The sequence below is a fragment of the Athene noctua genome, chromosome 2, assembly GCF_965140245.1.
Source record: "Athene noctua chromosome 2, bAthNoc1.hap1.1, whole genome shotgun sequence".
Taxonomy (NCBI): domain Eukaryota; kingdom Metazoa; phylum Chordata; class Aves; order Strigiformes; family Strigidae; genus Athene; species Athene noctua.
The window spans coordinates 165324168-165343702 of NC_134038.1; the positions used below are offsets into that span (position 1 = coordinate 165324168).

Consider the following 19535-nt stretch of genomic DNA (forward strand, 5'->3'; position numbering starts at 1 on the left):
CTCTTATTTTAGGGCTGTTTATGAACCATGAGAGATGTGCTTTTAGAAGATTGCAGCATTCAGCAAAACCCAGCCCCAGCTTCGCAGAGCAGCGGTGGGGCAGGGGGTTTTGGTCCCCTGGAGGGCAGCGGGTGCGTGACCCTCGGAGTTGATCAGATGAGGATTTAGAGCTTGCAATCCGTTGCGTGCCTGTCACTGGAAGGCAATGTCCTGTGTATTGCACGTAGGATGAGATGCCAGGAACACCCAATTACTAATCCCAGCTTTACCAGCGCTTCCTTCTGTTGCTTTAGATGTCTCTGGAATAAATCCCATTCGCTTTGAATTGAGTGGCAAAACCCCTGGGCTCCGAAGGCAGCCCTCTGCTGCTGCTGCTGCTTCATTTTGGTCTTTTTGTAATGCTCAGAAAACAGAAAGCTAATTTTTTGTGTTGGTTTGTTTCATTTAAAATATCATTTTTATGTTCTTGCAGCTCAATGTTTCCGTTTACAATGCGCTATTTTTTTTTTGTTGTTTTTTTCTGTTGTTTTTTTTTTTGTTGTTGTTGTTTTTTGTCTGTTTTTATACTGGATTTTGCTTTTTGAAAAAACATAAAGCCTGCCTCATCCACATCATCTACAAAGCCTGCAGCAACGAAAGCCAGGCCCCTGTCCGCTACCAGTCCCAAGCGGCCAGCCTCTGCCACTCCTGGCCCAAACAAAAAACCCACCAGCCCTACTGCAGGTCCTGCTTCAGCCACTACTGCTAAACGCCCAGCCACCAGTACTACACGTCCCTCCACCTTAACTTCAAAAGAGACTAAACCAAAGGTAAGAAGCAATTTGCTTTTGTGTGGGAGCTCCGAGAACTTATTTACATGTTCAGCTGTCTTACCCAAGAGTCAGAACATAACTCCAGTGCTAATCATGGGAGGATAAGATCAGGAATGTGACTCACTGCGTTACGAGAGCTGCACAGTCAGTATCAGCGTCCATTAACCCACTTAAGACATCAGGTCCCAAGCATTTCATTGTGAAAATTAATTTGAGAAAATTAAACTCGACTGTATTACCACAGTTTTCCTGGTGAACCATCATGAAGTACACAAGATAATTCCTTATTTCCTTCCATCACTAAAGGAGGAGGGGTTTTTAAATATAGATACACTACAAACATAGGATAGCTCTCAAATCCAGACAGGAGCATGGGAAAACTGAATGGAGAGCTTCGATATTAATACTGGGGGGAAAAAAAAATCAGTTTGAACACTTCAGTATTCCCCTTTATGGTGTCTGGCCATTATACAAACTGTTCAGAGATAGCTGATCATACACTTACATGCTCAGGGAATATTGGAGATTGGTAATTCTCCAATACAAGAAGGCTTGTGGACAGTTCTTAGGGTTGCATCTTAAAGCTGGAGTAGGGTATCAACATGTAATGTTAAGAACAGGAAATGTCCCTTGAATCTTCCCCACGTTAACTTCTGAATAGTATCTAGCAGAAGAATTCAGATTTGAAAGGAAATGTTAAAATTTATCTCAGAAGCTTTCAGTGGATGTCTAAATGCTAACATTTCTACTATATACATTTAAGCTTCAATAACTGCATTTGAATGTCTTGTAAAACTATCTAAAACTATTGAAAAGAATAAGAAAGCACAGGTGTAAACCTGTACTTTTTTCTGTGAACCAGTGTCTTTGGTTTTGTTCAAGTTTTTGCATGCTTCTGTATCCCATTTTGATGAAATCGAAATCTCTTCTCAATTGTTTCTATACATTAACTCAGTATTGTCATACTTAAGAGATCAGTCACTTTGCGAACAAGTGACTTACCAAGGACAGACATGAAGGTTTCCCAAGTGAGGAATGAACCACGGACTCTTTAATTCTTATGTCCACAGTGTTTTAATAAAAGCCTTCTTAGCTTAGGAAGCATTTCTGCTCATGAAGGACAGAAATCTCTCCCAGAAGTGTTGTGAGTGGACGGATGTTTTCCATTTTGCTCAGAAATCAAAGCCTCGTTCACACCTGTAAATGGCCTCCACGCATTATCGCTGAAACAGATCTGGGTGAATTCCAATATTCAGCAGGGTCTGTGCTCTGTGTCCTGCCCTGAATGTGGTCAGCCGCTGCTGCATGCCTTAATTAACTTTTTAATCTCTTGCTTTATAGTGTTTCCACAGTGCTTAGCCTGCGTGTTTCAGAATTTAAACAATTTCAATTTATTTCAGGCTTTTTGTCGGCAAAGGCTTTGAAGAGCTTGTCAGTGAAATAGTGGCTTTAACACAGCCTGTTCCTTTTCCAGGTTGCAGATGCGAAGACCACAGAGAAGCGGACCTCGCTTTCAAAGCCTCCATCATCTGCCACTCCTAGAACTACTCCCAGGAGCACCCCCACTACTCCGAGGACAACGGCGGCGTCGCCAGTCACAGCAGCTGCTGGTGCAAAAAATACTGCTACTTCTCCACCCAAGAGGCCAACGTGTAAGTGTTTTCTTGTTTTTCTTCAGGAGATCTCTGACCAGCTGCAGGTTTCTATTTGAGTAGCGCCGTTGGGTCACCTATTCCAGTACGCTGACCACTTTTTCCTGTGTTTAGGCCATCCATTAGTTTATTAAAATTACTAAACAAGCTTGAGATCTTCAGGTTCAAAAGAAGGGGAAAACCCAAAAGCCTTGAAATGTAGCCATTTATGAGAAGCCTCAGCTGCTGTTAACCTGTACCTCGGAGAGGTGGAATCTGGCCTGCCTGTCAGTCAGGAGCTGACTCGAAGCTTAGTGATAGCTAAAATATTAACCCTTTTGATACCACACAAAGCAAGATCCCATGATGCCAAGGCACAGAGACTTCTTTTTTTTCCTCTCCAGGGCTCCCTTCTCCTAAAACAAATCTAAATAACCTTCAAGGCCAACTTGGATCAACTCTGTGTGCTTCAGGGTTAATGCAATTACTCAACATGCTTGATTTAAGAAAAAAAGATGCTCTTACCTCTGTATTTTGCTGTAGCAACAGTTAGAATAAACACTAAAATTTAAAACTTGGGAAAAGTAAATCTTCAGAAGAGGACTTGAAGCACTTAGACTGAAAAACAAAAAAGGTTGAACAGAAGTGGAGGTTTTTTGCTAGTGCAGGAAGAATTTGGAGCTGAAATCACAGCAGCTTCATCAGAAAACTGGTCCCACTCCTGCTATTGCCAAAGAGGGAACTTCCCATGAGTTTAACACAGTCAGCATGAAACTTGAGCAGCATATTAGCATCTTGCAAGCACTGTTTTTGCTCATTTTAATGGAGCTTGAGAGATTTAACATCAGATAAAAACATAGTTAAATGTTCTCAAGTCTTTTCAAATGACTAGACCTCGTTGGCAGAATTTGCCAATAAACATGTAAAACTAATAATATATATTGGTTGTTTTGTTCTATGAGTCCCAAAACATGAATTTGTAACCTCTCTTCCCCAAAAGTATAGCAATGTTTTAACTGTGTTGAAATATATTAGGCTAGATGTACATTCCATACATTATGCTGTTGGGGAAAATAGAACTAATTAAGTGTAGGGAAAGCGTTGCATTTTCCACGAGCCACATATCTTGACTGATCCTGTGGACCTGATCCTTGTAAAATTCATTTTATATGGTCTTTGCAGCCCAGAATGCTCAATATGTTTTAATGAGCTCAGTTAATTTCTCCTCCAAAACTGAGACACAAAGAACAAAGTGTTTTCTGATGGCATTTGAAAAGAGATGGAGTCAACGATGCAGAGATGCGGGAAGGTTGTTCCAAGTGGTGAGATGCACAGAGGAGAAGGCTTCTGGTGGGACATTGCCAAAGCACAGTGAGAACTGGGTGGGCGAGGGAGAGATGAGGTCAGCTGGAGAAGCTCCATTAGGAGGGAAAGCTGCTTTGTCTGGGTCTGGAAATGCACAGAGGAGTTGCTGGTAGTGAAAGAAGGCAGCCCTGTTTTGGAAGAGGAGAAAGCAGGAATGTGACAGAGGATGAACAGAGCTGTGGGGCCTGAAGGGGACACTAACATTTCAGTCTGGGTAGAGCACGTGCACTGCAGCTAGATCTACAGGTGTGAGTGATGGAGGTCTGGATCTCTTCTGATCACAGTTGAGTTTCTCATGATGTAGCACTGGGATGGATAATCGGCTTCTGGCTAAAGGTGGTATTTTAGAAGGACATCTGCTCTTGCTTTTCAGGTTCAAGAGACAGGGACTCTCACTTCCTTGTGGTTTGCTCATTATTTAGTCGTTAGCACTGTTTTAAAATCGGTGTATAGTGGCTTGTTTGGAAATTAATATGGTTTTACTTTTTCAGGTATTAAATATTTGTCAGTCACTTTTGACGGAACAAGAGCCATGAGCTATGTGGTGCTTGATTTTTATCCTTTTATTTTTTTCCAGTTTTCCCCTTTCCCTCTAAAAATGACTTTTGTACAAGACCACCTCTCTGTCTTTGAGATCAGAAGAAGGTCAAAGTCTTTGCCTGTCGTTACAGACCATTTTCCCAGTAGCTTTATCATTCTCCAGGTTTTCAACATCACCTACTAAGAGCATAGACAAAGGACTTTCAGCATTTGGCTCTCCACTGACACAAGTAGAAATAACATCTCTATATGTTAAAGTAACACATTAGTCCTCTGGCCTTTTTATAAAATTAAGTCTGTTCTGTCCATACAGATTTCCCAATTAAAGATGTGGTCTCAAGCAATGAGATTAGGTTGGTTTGACAGGACCTTTTTTGAAGTATTAATTATATATCTTTCCTTTAGGCCTTATTGAATTATCCAAATGTGTTCCATCTCATTAGCTAGTATCTGTGGTGTTTAATTGAATGCTTTTAGCAAAGTCAGGATGGAGTCATTCAGACTAACTTGGCCTAGAGTGATCTGCCTCTTTTGCTTGCTCTTTTCTGTATTGGTATTCCATAAAGTACCCTGCCAGCTACTTGAGTTTATCTAAAAATCTAAGACTGTTAATGAAAATTAAATATCAGAAGATGGGAGTTTTCGTAATTTCTAATTTAGATTTTTTTCAATTTATTGTTTAACGTTGCCTTCCTTTGGCTACTGAAATGAAGCAGCATTTAACCGAAAATGGCCATCATTGGTAGTAAAAAAGCTAGAATTTCATTATCAAAGAGCTCTTTAAAATAAGGTTCTGTTTATATTTTTCAGTCTGTGATTTATTTTTTTTCCTTGATTGTGTATGTTTTGTTCTGCTTTGAGAAATATAGATGCGTTCCTGGTTTAGACTGTCCTCTGTCTATGTGGAATGTGATCTGTGGCATGTAATCAGGTCATGATCGCTGGTGTTTGCCCAAAGGCTTCGTTCAGTTTAGTGATTGATTTTTGGTTTTACACAATTACAGTACGGATCAAAATTTGTGCAATAACTTCTGTGCAAGAAAATTGGCATTGGTTAGAACTGATCTAACAATAATGCTGAGGTTATAGATGGACAAATGTGGGTTTGCTTTTGATATTTAGTAAAGAGAAGAGCTTTGGGTTGTGGGGGTTCTTTTGTTGGGGTGGTGTTTGGGTTTTGGGTTTTTTTTAGAAATTAAATTGGGACAGGATTAAAATAATGTCAGTGAGTGCTGTCAGATACAGGAAGTTATTTTAAGGAAAAACAAAATGCAAACCATACCCCAGGTGTGTTACTGTGACTGTGACTTGATCCTTTTGCTGGGAACCATGAATGAGTTGTGCCGTTACCCCCTCAGCCAGGTGTTTGAGCAGAGCAGTTAATTCTTGAGACGCTTTCTTTCAAGCAGCATGTTATAAATGGGAACTGTGGGCAGAGAGGACCAGCGCTATGCGAGTTGCTGCCGAGAGCCCCTGCACTCCATCCAGGGAAGCTGTGCTGGGATCCCAGCTTTCTCATCTATGCAGACTGCCTCCTGCTCTGAAATACTGATGGCTCTGTTTTGTTTTGGGCAGCTATCAAGACTGATGCAAAGCCTGCAGATGCCAAGAAGACCTCTGCGAAGTCACCATCAGGTAACTTTGTTCCGTTTCCATCTAAATTGAAGCCTCCTTGTTTCGGGGCTGTGTTTATCAGGCAGGTCACCGTACAGCTTTAGGACTCGGAAGAAGTTTGTATAAATGGCTTCTGACCCATTTTTTTTTCCCCCATTCCCTCCAACTCTCGCTGCGATCACTGTAGCAGACTTGAGCCGCCCTAAGAGTGCTACTGGAAACGCGGTAAAAAGCAGTGCCACCACTCCTTCTACCACCGCCTCCAGTGCACCTACTTTACCTGGAGTAACCACCAGTCGTCCCAAAGCCAAGCCTGCTGCAACCAAACCCACCACAACCCCAACCGCAACGGCAGACGCTAAAAAACCAACTGCTAAGGCTCCGACTAAACCCAGCACCGTTTCCAAGCCGCCTCGTCCCACCAGCAGCGTTTCTGCTCCAGATCTGAAAAATGTACGTTCTAAAATTGGATCAACAGATAATATCAAACATCAGCCTGGTGGAGGAAAGGTAAGTTTCTTCAAACTTGGTAACAAGATGCGCTTTGGAACAGTAACTCTTAAGCATTAGGGGTGCTCTTTGCTAATTTTGGTGGCTGTATCCTCACTGCTCTTCTCATTTATGCTCTGCAGAGCTCCTCTTTGGGTTCTTGGTTTATGCACAAGGCTTTAACAGTGATAGCAGTGTACAGAAGGAATCCCCTGTAAGACCCTTCATGGTGTTACGTACAGGAATTCAAAACTCTGGTTCTGTTTTTTCTAACGTACTTCCTGACGTAGAAACTAGTTGGTATTGAAAGGTCAAAACATTGTCTGCATTCCAAAACTTTGCCTTTGAATAGAGGAATCGAGTCTACTCAATGGTACAGAAGGTGGAATAATGCACTATGGTGCAGGAAATCTGGATTCAGGAGCAAGTTCCACAGCACCTTTCTCAGGTCTGGGAATGGGGACTCTGTTCAACTTGTCAGACCTAAAGCTAAAACGAAGTGGGTCTGCATGTGCTGCTCTCTGGATAACCTGTGGTGGCCACAGGAAGAGAACAGGGTGTGTTGAATGAGCTGTAGGGGAAAGCGTGTACGTAGATACAACTTGAGGCTCTCAGTCAGTCACAGCCTTAAATTACACTTTCACTGTGAATATCTGCCATGTAAATGACAAAGGTTTAGGGATATACCTGTAGCCCTCTTCGGAGGGTTTAAATAATTTTGTGGATATGCACAATCATAAAACCTTTATTGGGTATTGTCTAACAGATACACACATCTTGGCCTGACCAAATGTGTTAGCAGCTTGCCCGTAGTCAGAGGGCTTTAATTTCCACAGAGTGGAACAGATTTGCCCACTTATCTTTGCTGCAGGTCTGCAGTAATGAATAACTCGGCATACAAGTTTAATCTGATGCCAAGAGAGCACCTTTCATGCTGGGAGCCTTAATCTCCTCTCAGGCACATTAAAGTCAAGGGCGTTCTTGGGCTTTGGTGGTGTATGTCACAGACAGCATCAATATAATATGGATTTATTCTTCAGAGTTAAGAGTATCTCAGCTGTACAGTATCACAGTACAGTCCTCAGAGCTTTGAGGTCTAGAGGACACAAACTCCCACTCCCCAAAACACAGTTTCTGAAAATTACAAGCCAAGTGTGCTGAAAAACTCTGGAGCAAGCAGGAGGGTGACCCTTTCATATACCATATATTGTAGCTTGAAATCAAATAGTGGTTCAGAAAACCTGCCATCTGGTCAGAAAGAACATGTCAGATTGTTCTGTTACTCTGAACTGTGCTAGGGTTCTGAGGATTGCAGAGCTTTTCAGCTTACAGGGTTATTGTGTCAGTTGAAGGGACTTTTTTTTTACACTGAATTGTACTGTCCTTTATTTTCTAAATCCGAACAATTGTACTTTTAAGTAATTTGTCCTTTTTGTGGTCTTACTTAACGTTGAGATGTTTTTAGAATTTGAGAATGCCATAGGAGCACTGGGGGGTTTTTTTTGTTTACTGTTCTGTTGCTGGTAGATCAGTGAAATACAGGATTTATGCTGACACCCCCCCAAAAAATGCAGGTTCTGCTGTACTTACCTGGATTAGCAGATGAATGGATTTTTCTCATGTAGTTGCTGAATTTTTCTAAAACCTGTAAATTTTCATTCAGTTTTCTACTTAGCTGGATTAGCTAGGTCCACCTGCATTTGCTTCGTTAAAAACTAAATCAGCTGCTCATCTCAAAGCCCGAGTCAAACCAGTGTGGGGGTGAGAAGTCAGAGGTGAAAGCACAGTGTATCTATATCCAGCAGAGCTTGAATGCAAAGAAAATCAGCCGGTGGGTGTGTTTGCCTCTAAGATCTGTATAATGTCCTCCACGGGAAGGAGGTGGTCCTGCTCTGCCGTTGGGTTACAAAGAGAGTGGGTTTAATTTCTTGGTGGAGTATAATGTGCTGGGGTCACTTGGAGACCTGCCAACGTGGCCTTTGGGGAAATGATGAGACGCCAGTGAAGGGCACCTGTGAGTTTTTTGAGAAATGGAGAACTTAATTCTTGCTCGATGACCCTAGGGTGCCTGTTTCATCCTGTATCTGATGTGGCTTCCCCTCCACCTCCTTAGTTTTGTCATTCCCGGACGCAGGATTATATTTTGCCTGAGGATTACAGCATGTAAGAAGTTCTCCTGGGTTGTCTGCTCCACTAAGTTTATCTGGGTAGCTTGTGTTCACGTACTCTCCTGCCCACACTTTTGCTTTTGCTGGTTGAAATCATCCATTTGTCTCCATCTAGGGGAAAATAGAGAAAAAGCCAGAATCAGCCGCTGCTGCACGAAAGTCTGAACCCAATGCAGTCTCTAAAATGGCTCCTACTAAAACAACCGTATCAAAAGAGGGTGCCCCCAAACAGCTCAATGGGAAAGTGAGTTTATTTCAGACTTTTCTCTGTGGGAGATGAAGGAAAACATTTCCATTTTGAATCACTTTCCCTTCTCTTCAACTCTTCTGCTTTCTTCTGTCAGTGTCACTTTTCCTTGCACAGACACTCTTCCAATTCTTTCTTGTAAACCTCGAGGTGTTCCCAGTTAAACACGGTCAGGGATTGTTCTCGGAGGTATCTTTTCTATGCCTTCTGCAAATATAAATGTCAGAGCAGAGTCCTCCATTTTCATTTTTAGGTAGGTAGGCTTAACTTTGAGTCGGAGGTTTCCTTTAAGACCAGTTCTTCATACACAGCACTAGTTTGTAATTAGGAAGAAAGGTTTAGTTCAGTGCTGCTTAAGATTGCAGAATGGTAAAGACTTAATATCTTCCCTGCAATATTCCCAACCCAGTTGGACCAAAGCTCTCTAACTGCATGCGTTAGGTGGTCACCATTTGCCTGAAGCTGTTGGGACGTGGTATTTCAGCAGGAGTGAATGGGGAGCAAGGCGGGAGCGCCTGCAAACGCTGGTTTAATTCAGATATTATCAGGCAGAGCCTGTTAATGAACGGGTGGGAAGTCAGTAACCATGGCATGAGGGTGTTTTCAGAGCTGCTGTTGCACTGAATCCAGCCTTTCTGAACTGGCTAAGGAGTTTTTGGAAACCTACTCGAGTGAGATTGTTCTGGTGATTCCTTTTGTGCTTCAGATTTATCGCCTCTTTCTAGAAAGCAGCGTCCAGCTTCTGCCACCTTTTGTGCTGTGTTAAATAACTCCCAGACTAAACACGTGTCGTAACTAACCTTTGTAAACACGGACCTGTTACTCTAACTCGGTTACTACCTTTGTGAGTAAAAGCTCACTTAGCATATTCCTTTTGTATTTTGAAAAAGTCACGAGTCGTTCTGGTTTAAATGAGAAACAATGAACGTTAAGACTCATCTGATAAAATTGAACTGAAGGTTTGAAGCCTTCATCAGAAGAATTGTTTCTCAGACCGAGCTTTACTACCCAGAGGTTTTGGATGACCCAGGACTGGAGCCAGTCCAGGCAAATGGAAATAAAGTGCAGACACTGGGCAGCTGGTGGCATTGCTGGGAGTGCTGGCCCCGTGGCTCCGGTCCGTGGAGGCAGGAGGCAGCCAGGCTGTCTGCCCCTGCTCTGGGGAAGCTGTGGGGGGACGTGAAGAGCCCCAGCCCCTCTGGCAGGCAGGTGCCCTTCTGGTGATGTTGACCTGTAGAGTAGATGCAGAAGCAGTCTTCATGGTAGCGCTTACGCTCTCGCACTAACACTGTCTGTGCAGCCTCTCGTTTCGTTCACTTTTTTTTCTCACTCTCCTCCTCAGTTGCTTTCACACCTAATACTAAAAGTTGGATTGAGTTTAACACAACTCCCTGTTTATCCACCATGTTAGAGCAGCCACTCCAGCCTGTCGTATGACAACTCTAACCAGTCCTCTTCCCTTGTGTTGTTTTCCATTCTGTAACATTCCAGGTCCAGATAGTCTCCAAAAAAGCGAACTACAGCCATGTTCAGTCCAAGTGTGGTTCCAAGGACAATATTAAGCATGTCCCTGGAGGTGGGAATGTAAGTATGGGCTCTGGGCAAGCTGTCTTTCTACTAACTCCCTTCTCTTGTACTATGTTTTTATATGTCAGCCTTCAGAATGCTCTGTTTCAGGCAGAAGCGTGTGGCAGAGTTTCAGGGCTTCTGTAAATAATATAGGGTAGAGAATTTTTTTTTTTTTTTTTCTCCCCCATGGATTGCTAGGTTGAATGCGTGTGTCTTGTTTCATTGTGTTACAAATACACCTGACCTGTTTCTCACGTGATTTCCGTGGCGTTCATGACCAAAGGTAGGATGTGCATGTGGTTGACCCCAGGAGTTAGCTCACTGTGCATTCCCTCAGCAGTCAGTGGAAGGCACCTCATCCACCTTCTGCCCTGTTTTAGATGTCTGGTTTTACAGATGAAATGAATTGTGGCCTAGAAGTGCCCGATACTCTTGACTGGCTAATAGAGCATGCCTGAGTCAGATTAATTTCACTTCTTGTTTCACAAGACTTCGAAGAAGGAGGAGGAAAAGACTCTGGGATTTAATCTTTGAGCTGCAATTAATTTCTAAATTTAAAGGCTGCTGATATCTCTGGCAGCAGAGTTGAGCGTATTAAAATATAAGGCTAAGCTTGTAATAATGCCTGTGTGCTGGGTTTGGAGTATTATAACCTGGATGTCTGCAGAAGAAGTTAACTAGCTACTGAAGCTTTTAGAAAACATGACTATAGTTTGGCAGGCTTGTTTCCTTGTGGGCAGATCCATGCTACTTTAACAAATCTATGCTAGGCTGTTTGTCCTAGGGATAGTTTGCAGAAATACAGAGCTGGGATGGTTTCAAAAAGACACTGAAGTACTTAAGCCCAGGAAAGTTTTTTCCGTTGGTGTTTAACCGTGCCAGGTTCCTGAGGAATGACGTCCAGCTGTCACATCTTGTGACACTCCCTCTGTACCCAGAGCCTGAGAGCCAGCATCAATGAAACTCCCTGCAAATACCCCATTTCTGGGGCCAGATTGTTGCTCTACAGTCAGTGCGTTCTGTCTCCTGTCTGGTTCAGGGGATACAAGTAGGACCTGACTGTGGTGCAAACTGCCGTGGCCGCTTTTCCTGGGAAATACACGTGCATTTGTCTAACTGACTCAACCTTCACTCTACCTGACTAATTCTTCCTTCAATCTTTGCAAGAGGCAATGGAATCTGAGTTGTTCACAAGCCTGTTCCCTACAGGTTTGTTGCCAGGATGGTCAGTGTTGAAGTCACATGTGCAGCGTTCGCTTAACTATGTTCGGCTTCCCATTTAGAGCCCCTGGACACACGTCTCTGCTGCCCTCTTTGCCTTCCAGTTTGCACATTCTCACTTGATATTTCTGCGACTTACCCCGTCTTCATAGGAGCACACACGTGTGCGTATGGAGCTTCCCATAGAAATCCTCAAGACAGGACAATCCTCTGCGCCACAGAGAGAAAAACTGATGTTGAGACCATCGTGTCGATTAGATGCCCTCGTAATATTTTTTTAGCTGTGCACATTTCTGTTCCTCCTGCGTATTTCATCTGGGTTTGTCACCCAGGTTTGGAACAGACTGTTTATCGTCATCAGTGTTTTGTGGCAGAAGTCCCTGTGGCTGTGCTACAGAGAGCAGCTGTTGTAAGTTAAGTCTTCCCACACTCAAAGGAGAAGAATTTCACAAGCCACTTGGATTTTGCCACTCTTACCTTGGATAGCCTTTTAGTGGACAAACGTCATGCCTACTTTTTTTTTTTTTTTTTTAAATTAGAGGCTAACAGAAATGTCATTTAAGTGTGGGGGATATTTTTCTTGATTAACTACATTAGTCCACTATTCTTTCTTCTTTTTAATCACCAAACCTGTCCTTTCCTCTGTACTGTCTTGTCCTGGGGACATTCCCAACTCTAGGGGACAAGTGTGTGCCTGCATTATTTTCCTCCTCTTCCAAACTCTCCTTTTACCACTGCAGTTTTCCTCCTTGCTCACCTACTTAAACTTTTTGCTTTGAGAATAAAGTGCTGCTTATTTCTGAGTTCCAGATGGCCCCGAAGCAGCTTCAGGCAGCTGTTCCCACCCATCCAACACCCTTAGACCCAGCACGGGCAGTACCAGTGTGAGCAAACGAGACACAGTGGCCGGTCTGGCTTCCTATAAAAGTGTTTCCTTTTCTTCATTTCTGTATCTGCTCGCTCCCTTTGGGGCACTGTAATATTAGTGTCTTCTTCCAAGATGTTTTCTTGTTCAATTAACGATGATGATCATTTCTGATAGAAGATTACTCGATGTTTAATTCCTGAACTGCACTGCTGATGGGGATGTCTGGGAAGTCTGTTGTTCTAGTCTGTGGCTTCAGTGAAATCTTTTAGGAATCCTGTGGACAAGAGCTGTGGTTAGTAGCAAATTATGATTCAGCTTTAGGGTTGCTCTGGCAGAAGTGATGGACATCCTACCTAAGGGAAGGGGTTCCTACCTGGTACACTCTGTTTGATACCCTTTTTCCCTTCTATACATGGAGATAATTTCTTCTTCCCTCCAAGAAGACATGTTCAAAAGCAGTACTCACCTTATATTTGCCAGAAATATCTTGACACAAACAGTTAGCTTTCCTGAGTAAAAGCTTTTGTTGTGCTTTAGTATTTTCCCCATCTCTTTTTAAAGAAAGGAGCAGTAAAGAGGTAGGTTTTACAAAGTGCAGGTAATGTACATGCTGTTGGAGATTTAACAAGGTGATTTGGAATGTACATGTGTTTCTCTACCCTTTGGCTTAACCTCTTTGGATAGATTGGGAAATGGTCAGAGATAGAAAATCTTAAGAAGAAATGAGAATCACGTTTTCCATCTGACCCTCTGTATCAAGCTTCCAGATCTAAAGTTTACTTCTGGCACCAGAGGCTGAGCATTTGGCTCTGTGAATGCAGTGTGTCTCCCATTGCAAACTCAAACCAGCTAATGTTAGAAATCTCACAAGAAATCCACTTCCATCTAGGTGTAACTGTTTGGATCCCCAGGTGAAACCATGAGGAGTCATAACGGGGTATGTCTAGCCTAGCTGATAGCAAACGTTATTAATTTAAAATGCATTCTGTGAAATAAATGCAGTTTTATTCCAGTTCCAAGCAAGCAAGCACCCATTATAAAAGCTGTACTGACTTTATTAGCAACCCCCAAGAAAATCAAATCCAGTAGCTGTGATCTCACCTTTTCAGAGTGTCTGGTGTCACTGAGTCAGGGTACATGAATGTGGAACAGCATAGCAGGAGGCCAGACTCTGCTGTTCTAATTGTGAGCCAACGACGCATCAGGGCTTTGACTCATCCCCCTTCACAAGTAAGTAGGAGGATTCAGGCTTCCTGAGAAAGATGGATTGCAAATTATCATGATCATTCTCAATAAGCTTCTAGAGTAGCTGGTAAGTGAATGAATTCTTGTCGTGGTCAAAAAGATTTTAATTTTCTCTGCGAGATGATCAACAGCAGAACTTTCTGTGCATGTAGGTGTCAGCTGGTGGTTGCTGACACAATTGGAAGAGGTGATCCTCTTAACATTACTACCAGAAAACCCCAGATCTTTCCCATGGAAAGTGATAATGTCAGCTTAGTAGGGGGTTAGGCCAGATGACCACCTTCTCTTCGGTATAAATTTTCCTATGTTTGTATGAAATGAAATATCTCCAAGTCACTAGACAAGAAGTTCATTCTGGAATAGAGGAATTGTTCCTCCACCTGGAGCTGCAGGAGGAATTTTAAACATGTCAGAAATGGGGCTTTGTACAATGGTCCAGATCTCAGAGATGAAAACTTTTTTTGAGCAAAAAGACATAAAACCTGGGACGTTTTGACTCCACCTTTGTCCAGCCCTGGAGGAGACACTTCCCAAATTCAGACTGATGTCCACAAACGTCATGCTACAACATTTGGCTCATTGGCTTGGAAGAAGGTCATTACCTGAGTCACCAATACCTCACGATTTCATGACTGCATCACTGAATGTTTTTTCAGTTATGGTTTTATTATGTCATTGGTAGAATGAGGTTAAAGGAAATAATAGTGGGGAGTAGCTTCCCCGCTCCCAGTGTTCTGTCTTTGAGAAGGACAGCTTCTTCAAACAGTTCGTCTGGGCATGATGATCCCCCCTGGTGTCCTCCTCTCAGCAGGGCGGAAGGACTGCTGCAAGGAGGCTGCACACAAATCCTGACAGTTGGGCACGGGGCAGTCTGCACGTGGGTGGTAGAAAAAGTTGGAGCTGGTGGCATGTCTGTGGCCCTACAGCGAGAGGGTGGCCGAGTAGAACCGTGAGGTGCCATCTGTCCTGGTGACTGTCTGGAGCAGCCCATGTCTTCAGAGGCAGAGCCAGCGTTGGGCAGAGACAGTCTGGGGAACGTGGCAAGGGAATCCCCTTTCTGTGGTCCCTCTCCCAACGGCTTTTGTAGTCCATGGATGTGCCATGAACTCAAGCCTCCCGTTTCTGGTTACTGTCCGTCTGTAAGTTTTATCTGGTCTCAGTTTCTGTCTGCTCACATTAACCACTTCTGGCTGGTGCAGGCCTTTAAATAACACTAAAGCATTTGGCACACAGTGGCTGGGAAATCAATATGAAAATATAATACAGTGGAAAAGGGGGTGCAAGTTAATTAAGTGTGGCCTGATGCTTGAGATGGCCCACTGGCCTCCAGATTGACAGGAAATATTTCTCTGCATTGAGTTGTTTGGTTTTGTCTCTTTAGGTGCAGATCCAGAACAAGAAAGTTGACCTCTCCAAAGTGTCCTCGAAGTGTGGCTCTAAAGCAAATATCAAGCATAAGCCAGGTAGAAATTTTACCATTTCCTCGTGATTTGTCTGTAGATATTGCATGTTGCTTAAATATAGTCTTGGATTGCAACTGAAATTAAGGGGTTTGTTGTGTTCAGGGAGTTTTTCTAGAAGTACTGCCTAGCTGCTTCCTCAATTCCTGGTGGTTTCATGAGTGGAGAAGGGGATTAGGAGATGTGGGATTTCATCTTGCCTGTGAAGATAATCTACTGCTTTGACCAAGTTCTCTTTTTAACTCCCCATTTGAAGGAAAAAAAAAAAAAAAAAAAAAGAAAAAGAGTGGATACTTGCCATGACCATTCCAGGAGTCTGGCAACTTCATCCATGCTCCCAGTGGGCGCTGGGGCTCTTTGGACATGTGTGTGCTCTGGAAGGATAAAGTAACTTCCCTCTAGTGCTTCAAAGCAGATACAAGGGTCTTTTTAGCCTTCAGTTCAGTGGCAGCTCCTGTCTTATATAGACACCTTTGGCCCTTCAATGCCATGTTATGGGATGAGTGTGCAGGAATTACTTGCTCCCTGCTGAGAACACTTTGTGTTCATTACTTGGTGTGAATTCCTGCAAAACTCAGGTTTCCTAACCAGCAGTGACCAGTCCATGGCTCAGCTGGAGTGTAGACAAGGCTCAAGTTCAAGGTCCTGTGGCTGCAGGCAGGTGGTTTGAACTGCAGCATCCTTAAGTATAGCCAGTTCACTGACTTTTACTGGTTTCTCTGTATCTGGGGACAGTTACCTGCACAGGAAAACTCCAGGGACAACGTTCACCCACCAAAGTTGAAAAGAAATCCTACAAGCTTGTCTTTGTCAGCTCATGGGAGTTCCCTGCACCCTTCCTGCCAGGCTGTTGGGCTGAAAGCTGTTCAGCCTTACACACCGAGCACCACGGTTCGATGCCTCCAAACGGCTTTGAGAACGTGGTGCCACAAACATGACCTCTGCTTATTCAGTGCTCTGTAATAACACGCTGTGCGTGACAATAACTGCTCCTGTCCAGGGCAGATTAAAGCAGAATAATCCATCCATCTGTTGTCAGATGTTTTAACTGATTCTGTTAGACCAAATCAGTTGGCTTCCATCACTGGCCGTGCCGAGCTTCCCAAGTGCCAAGGACTGAGTATTTAGTGATGCCACTGGGAAGCAAAGTTGTGCTTAGCAATACTTAAGTAGGGGTTTTTTGATAAACCTCCTGGCATATGGACTGCATGTATAATCTTATATATTAACGGAAACTGCAGCATTCTAAATCTAGGAAGATCTTGCTGGAAATGTGCAGTTGTTTGGGTTGACCCAGCGCTGAGGGATCTGGTGAAGTTGGGAACGGTCAGGGTGAGGTTCATGGTTGGGCTGGAGGATCTATAAGCTCTTTTCCAACCCAGATAATTCTGTCATTCTGGGTTTTCTGACCTTCAGGTTCTCCTGAACCTAATGTCCATCCAGTCCGTGTGGTTGGCTTCTCCCTGCCTGCACGCCCGTGGCACGTGGGTCTGTGTGTCGGGGAGGGAGCTGTAACCAGCTGTCAGGGATGGAGTAGGAGTGGGAACAGATAAGCAGAACATGTGCCGGCACAAATCAGGCAGATGGGCTGAACTGGCAGAGGCCTTGGCAAGGGACACACAGATGGGAGTGGGCAGCTGGTGTCGGCCGCTGGAAGCGCACCAGCGGGATCAGGTGGAAGCGGCGTTTCACACCTCGGCTGGGGGAGGAAAGGTTCACAAGTGAGGCAGGTGGTGTGAGGAGATCTTCCAGCCTGTCTGTCCGTGTTCTTGCAGTGTTGCTTGGCCTGCACTGGTGGAGATCATCAACTTTGATCTTGCCAGTTTGTCAACTGAACCTTAACTGGAGAGAGACTGGGACGTGAAATGTGTGACTTGGTCCTGTCCCTCCTCTGAAGTACTTGGGGGGGTCCCCAGTGGCTCCTCATTGGGGCTGGGAAGGGGACATGTCTAAGGTGGGGCTGTTCTGGAGGTATTGATAGAATCCAGAATCAACTGGGTTGGAACGACCTTGAAGCTCCTCCAGCCCAACCATGAACCTCCCCCTGACCGTTCCCAACCCCACCAGATCCCTCAGCGCTGGGTCAGCCCGACTCTTCAACGCTTTCAGGGATGGGGACTCCCCCCCTGCCCTGGGCAGCCCATTCCAACGCCCAACAGCCCCTTCTGCACAGAAATCCTTCCTCAGAGCCAGTCTAAACTCACTCCTACACAATCTTACTCTAGGGGGAGGAGATGTCAAAATCGAGAACCAGAAGCTGAACTTCAAGGAGAAGGCCCAAGCCAAAGTGGGTTCCCTGGACAACGTGGGACACTTGCCAGCAGGAGGCACTGTGAAGGTGGGTGCAGCAAGCTCTGGCACATCGGGGTAGGGTTTTGGTTTGGTTCTTCTCCTCGGCCTGCTGTTGATGTAGCGCAGCTTCTCCACCCCCAGCCTTTTGTAGCTCTCTACGTGTTTCTGTGGCCTCAGTTGTGAACCCCAGGAGTAAGTATGAGTTGAAGACGAGAGCGCTGTGAACTGCCTGCCTGAATGGCTCCCTGCTGGGCATTACTTTTTTTTAAATTTTATTTTTATCCCTGGTAGAGCTGGTGCGATCAAAGCAGTGTGTGTGAGCAGGGAGATGGCACCTTGCAGCCCTCAGGAGCACTTTTCAGCGTGTAACCTGTACTGCAGCCCAGCCCAGAGGCCCTTTGTTTGACAATAAGAAAAGACTGTTGCACTCTCGTTGCTGTGATTCAGCCCTTCTCCCCAGGAGAAGAGAAAATGCCCCCAGCCTCGATGCAGGTTTCCTTCACCTCCTCTTAGGGGAGGGCAATTACCCCCTCGTGATGGATGTGTGGGCTTGACCCGTGCATCCACATAAGGATGAAAGCCGCGCTGGGGGTTATGTTTAAGCAGTCACTAGTGCTGGGGCTTTTTTGTGACGTGCTGCATTGGCTGGTAGCTCTGGAAGAGGAGAAAACACTCCTGTGCTCTGGCATCAGAACTGCTAAAACCTGACCTAGTCTTTGCTGCCAGCAGGACAGACAGAGGGAAGAGAAGAAACCTAAACGCCGAGGTCCCTCGGTTGTCCCAGCGTTGTTTTGTTTGAGCACTTTTGTGCTGGGGAAGGTTTTAGAGTTCGGACGGCTTGAGCTTTTGTGTTAAATGCCGTGTGAATCTGAAAGAAATAATCCCTGTGCTAAAGAGCAGATCATGCAGCAGAATTCCCAAGTGTATTTACTTTGTGCTTAATCATCCCCATTAAAACAAGGCAAGGGGTGACTGCCAGAATATTTTCTGGGGAGACATCAGGCCAATCTCCAGACCTTTATGTAAACTCCAGCCTGGCAAAAGGGGGCTGAGTGTGCCTGCAGCAGGCCCTGCAGCGTTGGTGGTGTCCCAAGGTCTTTCCAAGCCACCCTGCAGGCTCCCACCAGAGTATCAGTCTCTCCTCTAAGGGCAGGAGGACTTGGCTCTTCTCCCGGGCTCGTAGAGGTTGGGGACCCCAGGTGGGATCACCGGGCTGAGGTAGGAGAGGCCAGGACATGGGATCTTCTCTACAGACCACACTCCCAGTTCTCAGTGCGGCACCAAGTGAAGAAGATGAGGTGATTTGTGCAAACGTGGCCTTCCCCTTTTGGGACTCACTGTGTTTGGCTCTGGCATAGAAACATGTCCCCAGATAACAGAGGCTGCTTCTCCGTGACACACCCAAACCCCGTGCTTGCTTGTGACCCCGCAGCGCTCTGCTTGAGTCCCTTTGCCTCGACCATCCTCCCTCACCGGGGGGGGTGCTGCAGGCCCTGGGTTGTGAGAGGGTGCTGATCTCCAGCCCCCACGGTCAGGGATGTGGCCCCCGCGCTCGGACGAGCTGGCGGGGAGCAACGTGGGGCCTGAAGCAGCACCGTGAGAGGCTGGAAAGCTGGTCAGGACAGCGGCTTCCCGGGGAGCAGAGGGGCTGCTTGCTGCTTCCCAACCACCCCCCTTCCTCGTCCCCGCGTGTGTCTCGGCAGCTGGGGAGGGCGGAGGGGGCTCCGGGAACCCGCACTTCACCCCCGACCCCTCACCCCCATCTTCTATTGACTCGTCCCTGTCGTCCTCCCCACCCCGTTGTCTCATTGTAGGCTGAGGGCAGCGCGGAGCCAGGGCAGCTCCCGCCAGCCCCTCAGAACGGAGAGGTGACAGCGGCCCAGGCAGGCAGTGAGATGCGGGAGAATGGCGTAGGGCCAGCAGTGCCCACTGCCCTGAGCGGTGGTGACCAAAGGGAAATTCAGAGCTTCGAGACTCAGATACAAGAAACAAGTAAGTGCCTGCGCCTTCTCTC

General features: G+C 45.3%; 1 protein-coding gene across 15 annotated transcripts in view; it reads left to right on the top strand.

The window, feature by feature from the left end:
• MAP4 (microtubule associated protein 4) overlaps window positions 1-19535 on the top strand; it is a 164015-nt gene that overhangs the window by 140873 nt on the left and 3607 nt on the right. For 10 of the 15 annotated variants that reach the window (XM_074901019.1, XM_074901023.1, XM_074901025.1 and 7 more), the window contains 8 exons: window positions 597-809; window positions 2287-2464; window positions 5924-5983; window positions 6150-6472; window positions 8735-8863; window positions 10358-10450; window positions 15151-15232; window positions 17455-17567. In XM_074901019.1, the coding sequence (XP_074757120.1) occupies window positions 597-809; window positions 2287-2464; window positions 5924-5983; window positions 6150-6472; window positions 8735-8863; window positions 10358-10450; window positions 15151-15232; window positions 17455-17567 (1191 nt within the window). Of the gene's footprint in view, window positions 1-596; window positions 810-2286; window positions 2465-5923; window positions 5984-6149; window positions 6473-8734; window positions 8864-10357; window positions 10451-15150; window positions 15233-17454; window positions 17568-19335; window positions 19514-19535 lie in introns of all 15 variants that reach the window. The other 5 variants (XM_074901022.1, XM_074901021.1, XM_074901024.1 and 2 more) reach the window with 5 other exon arrangements.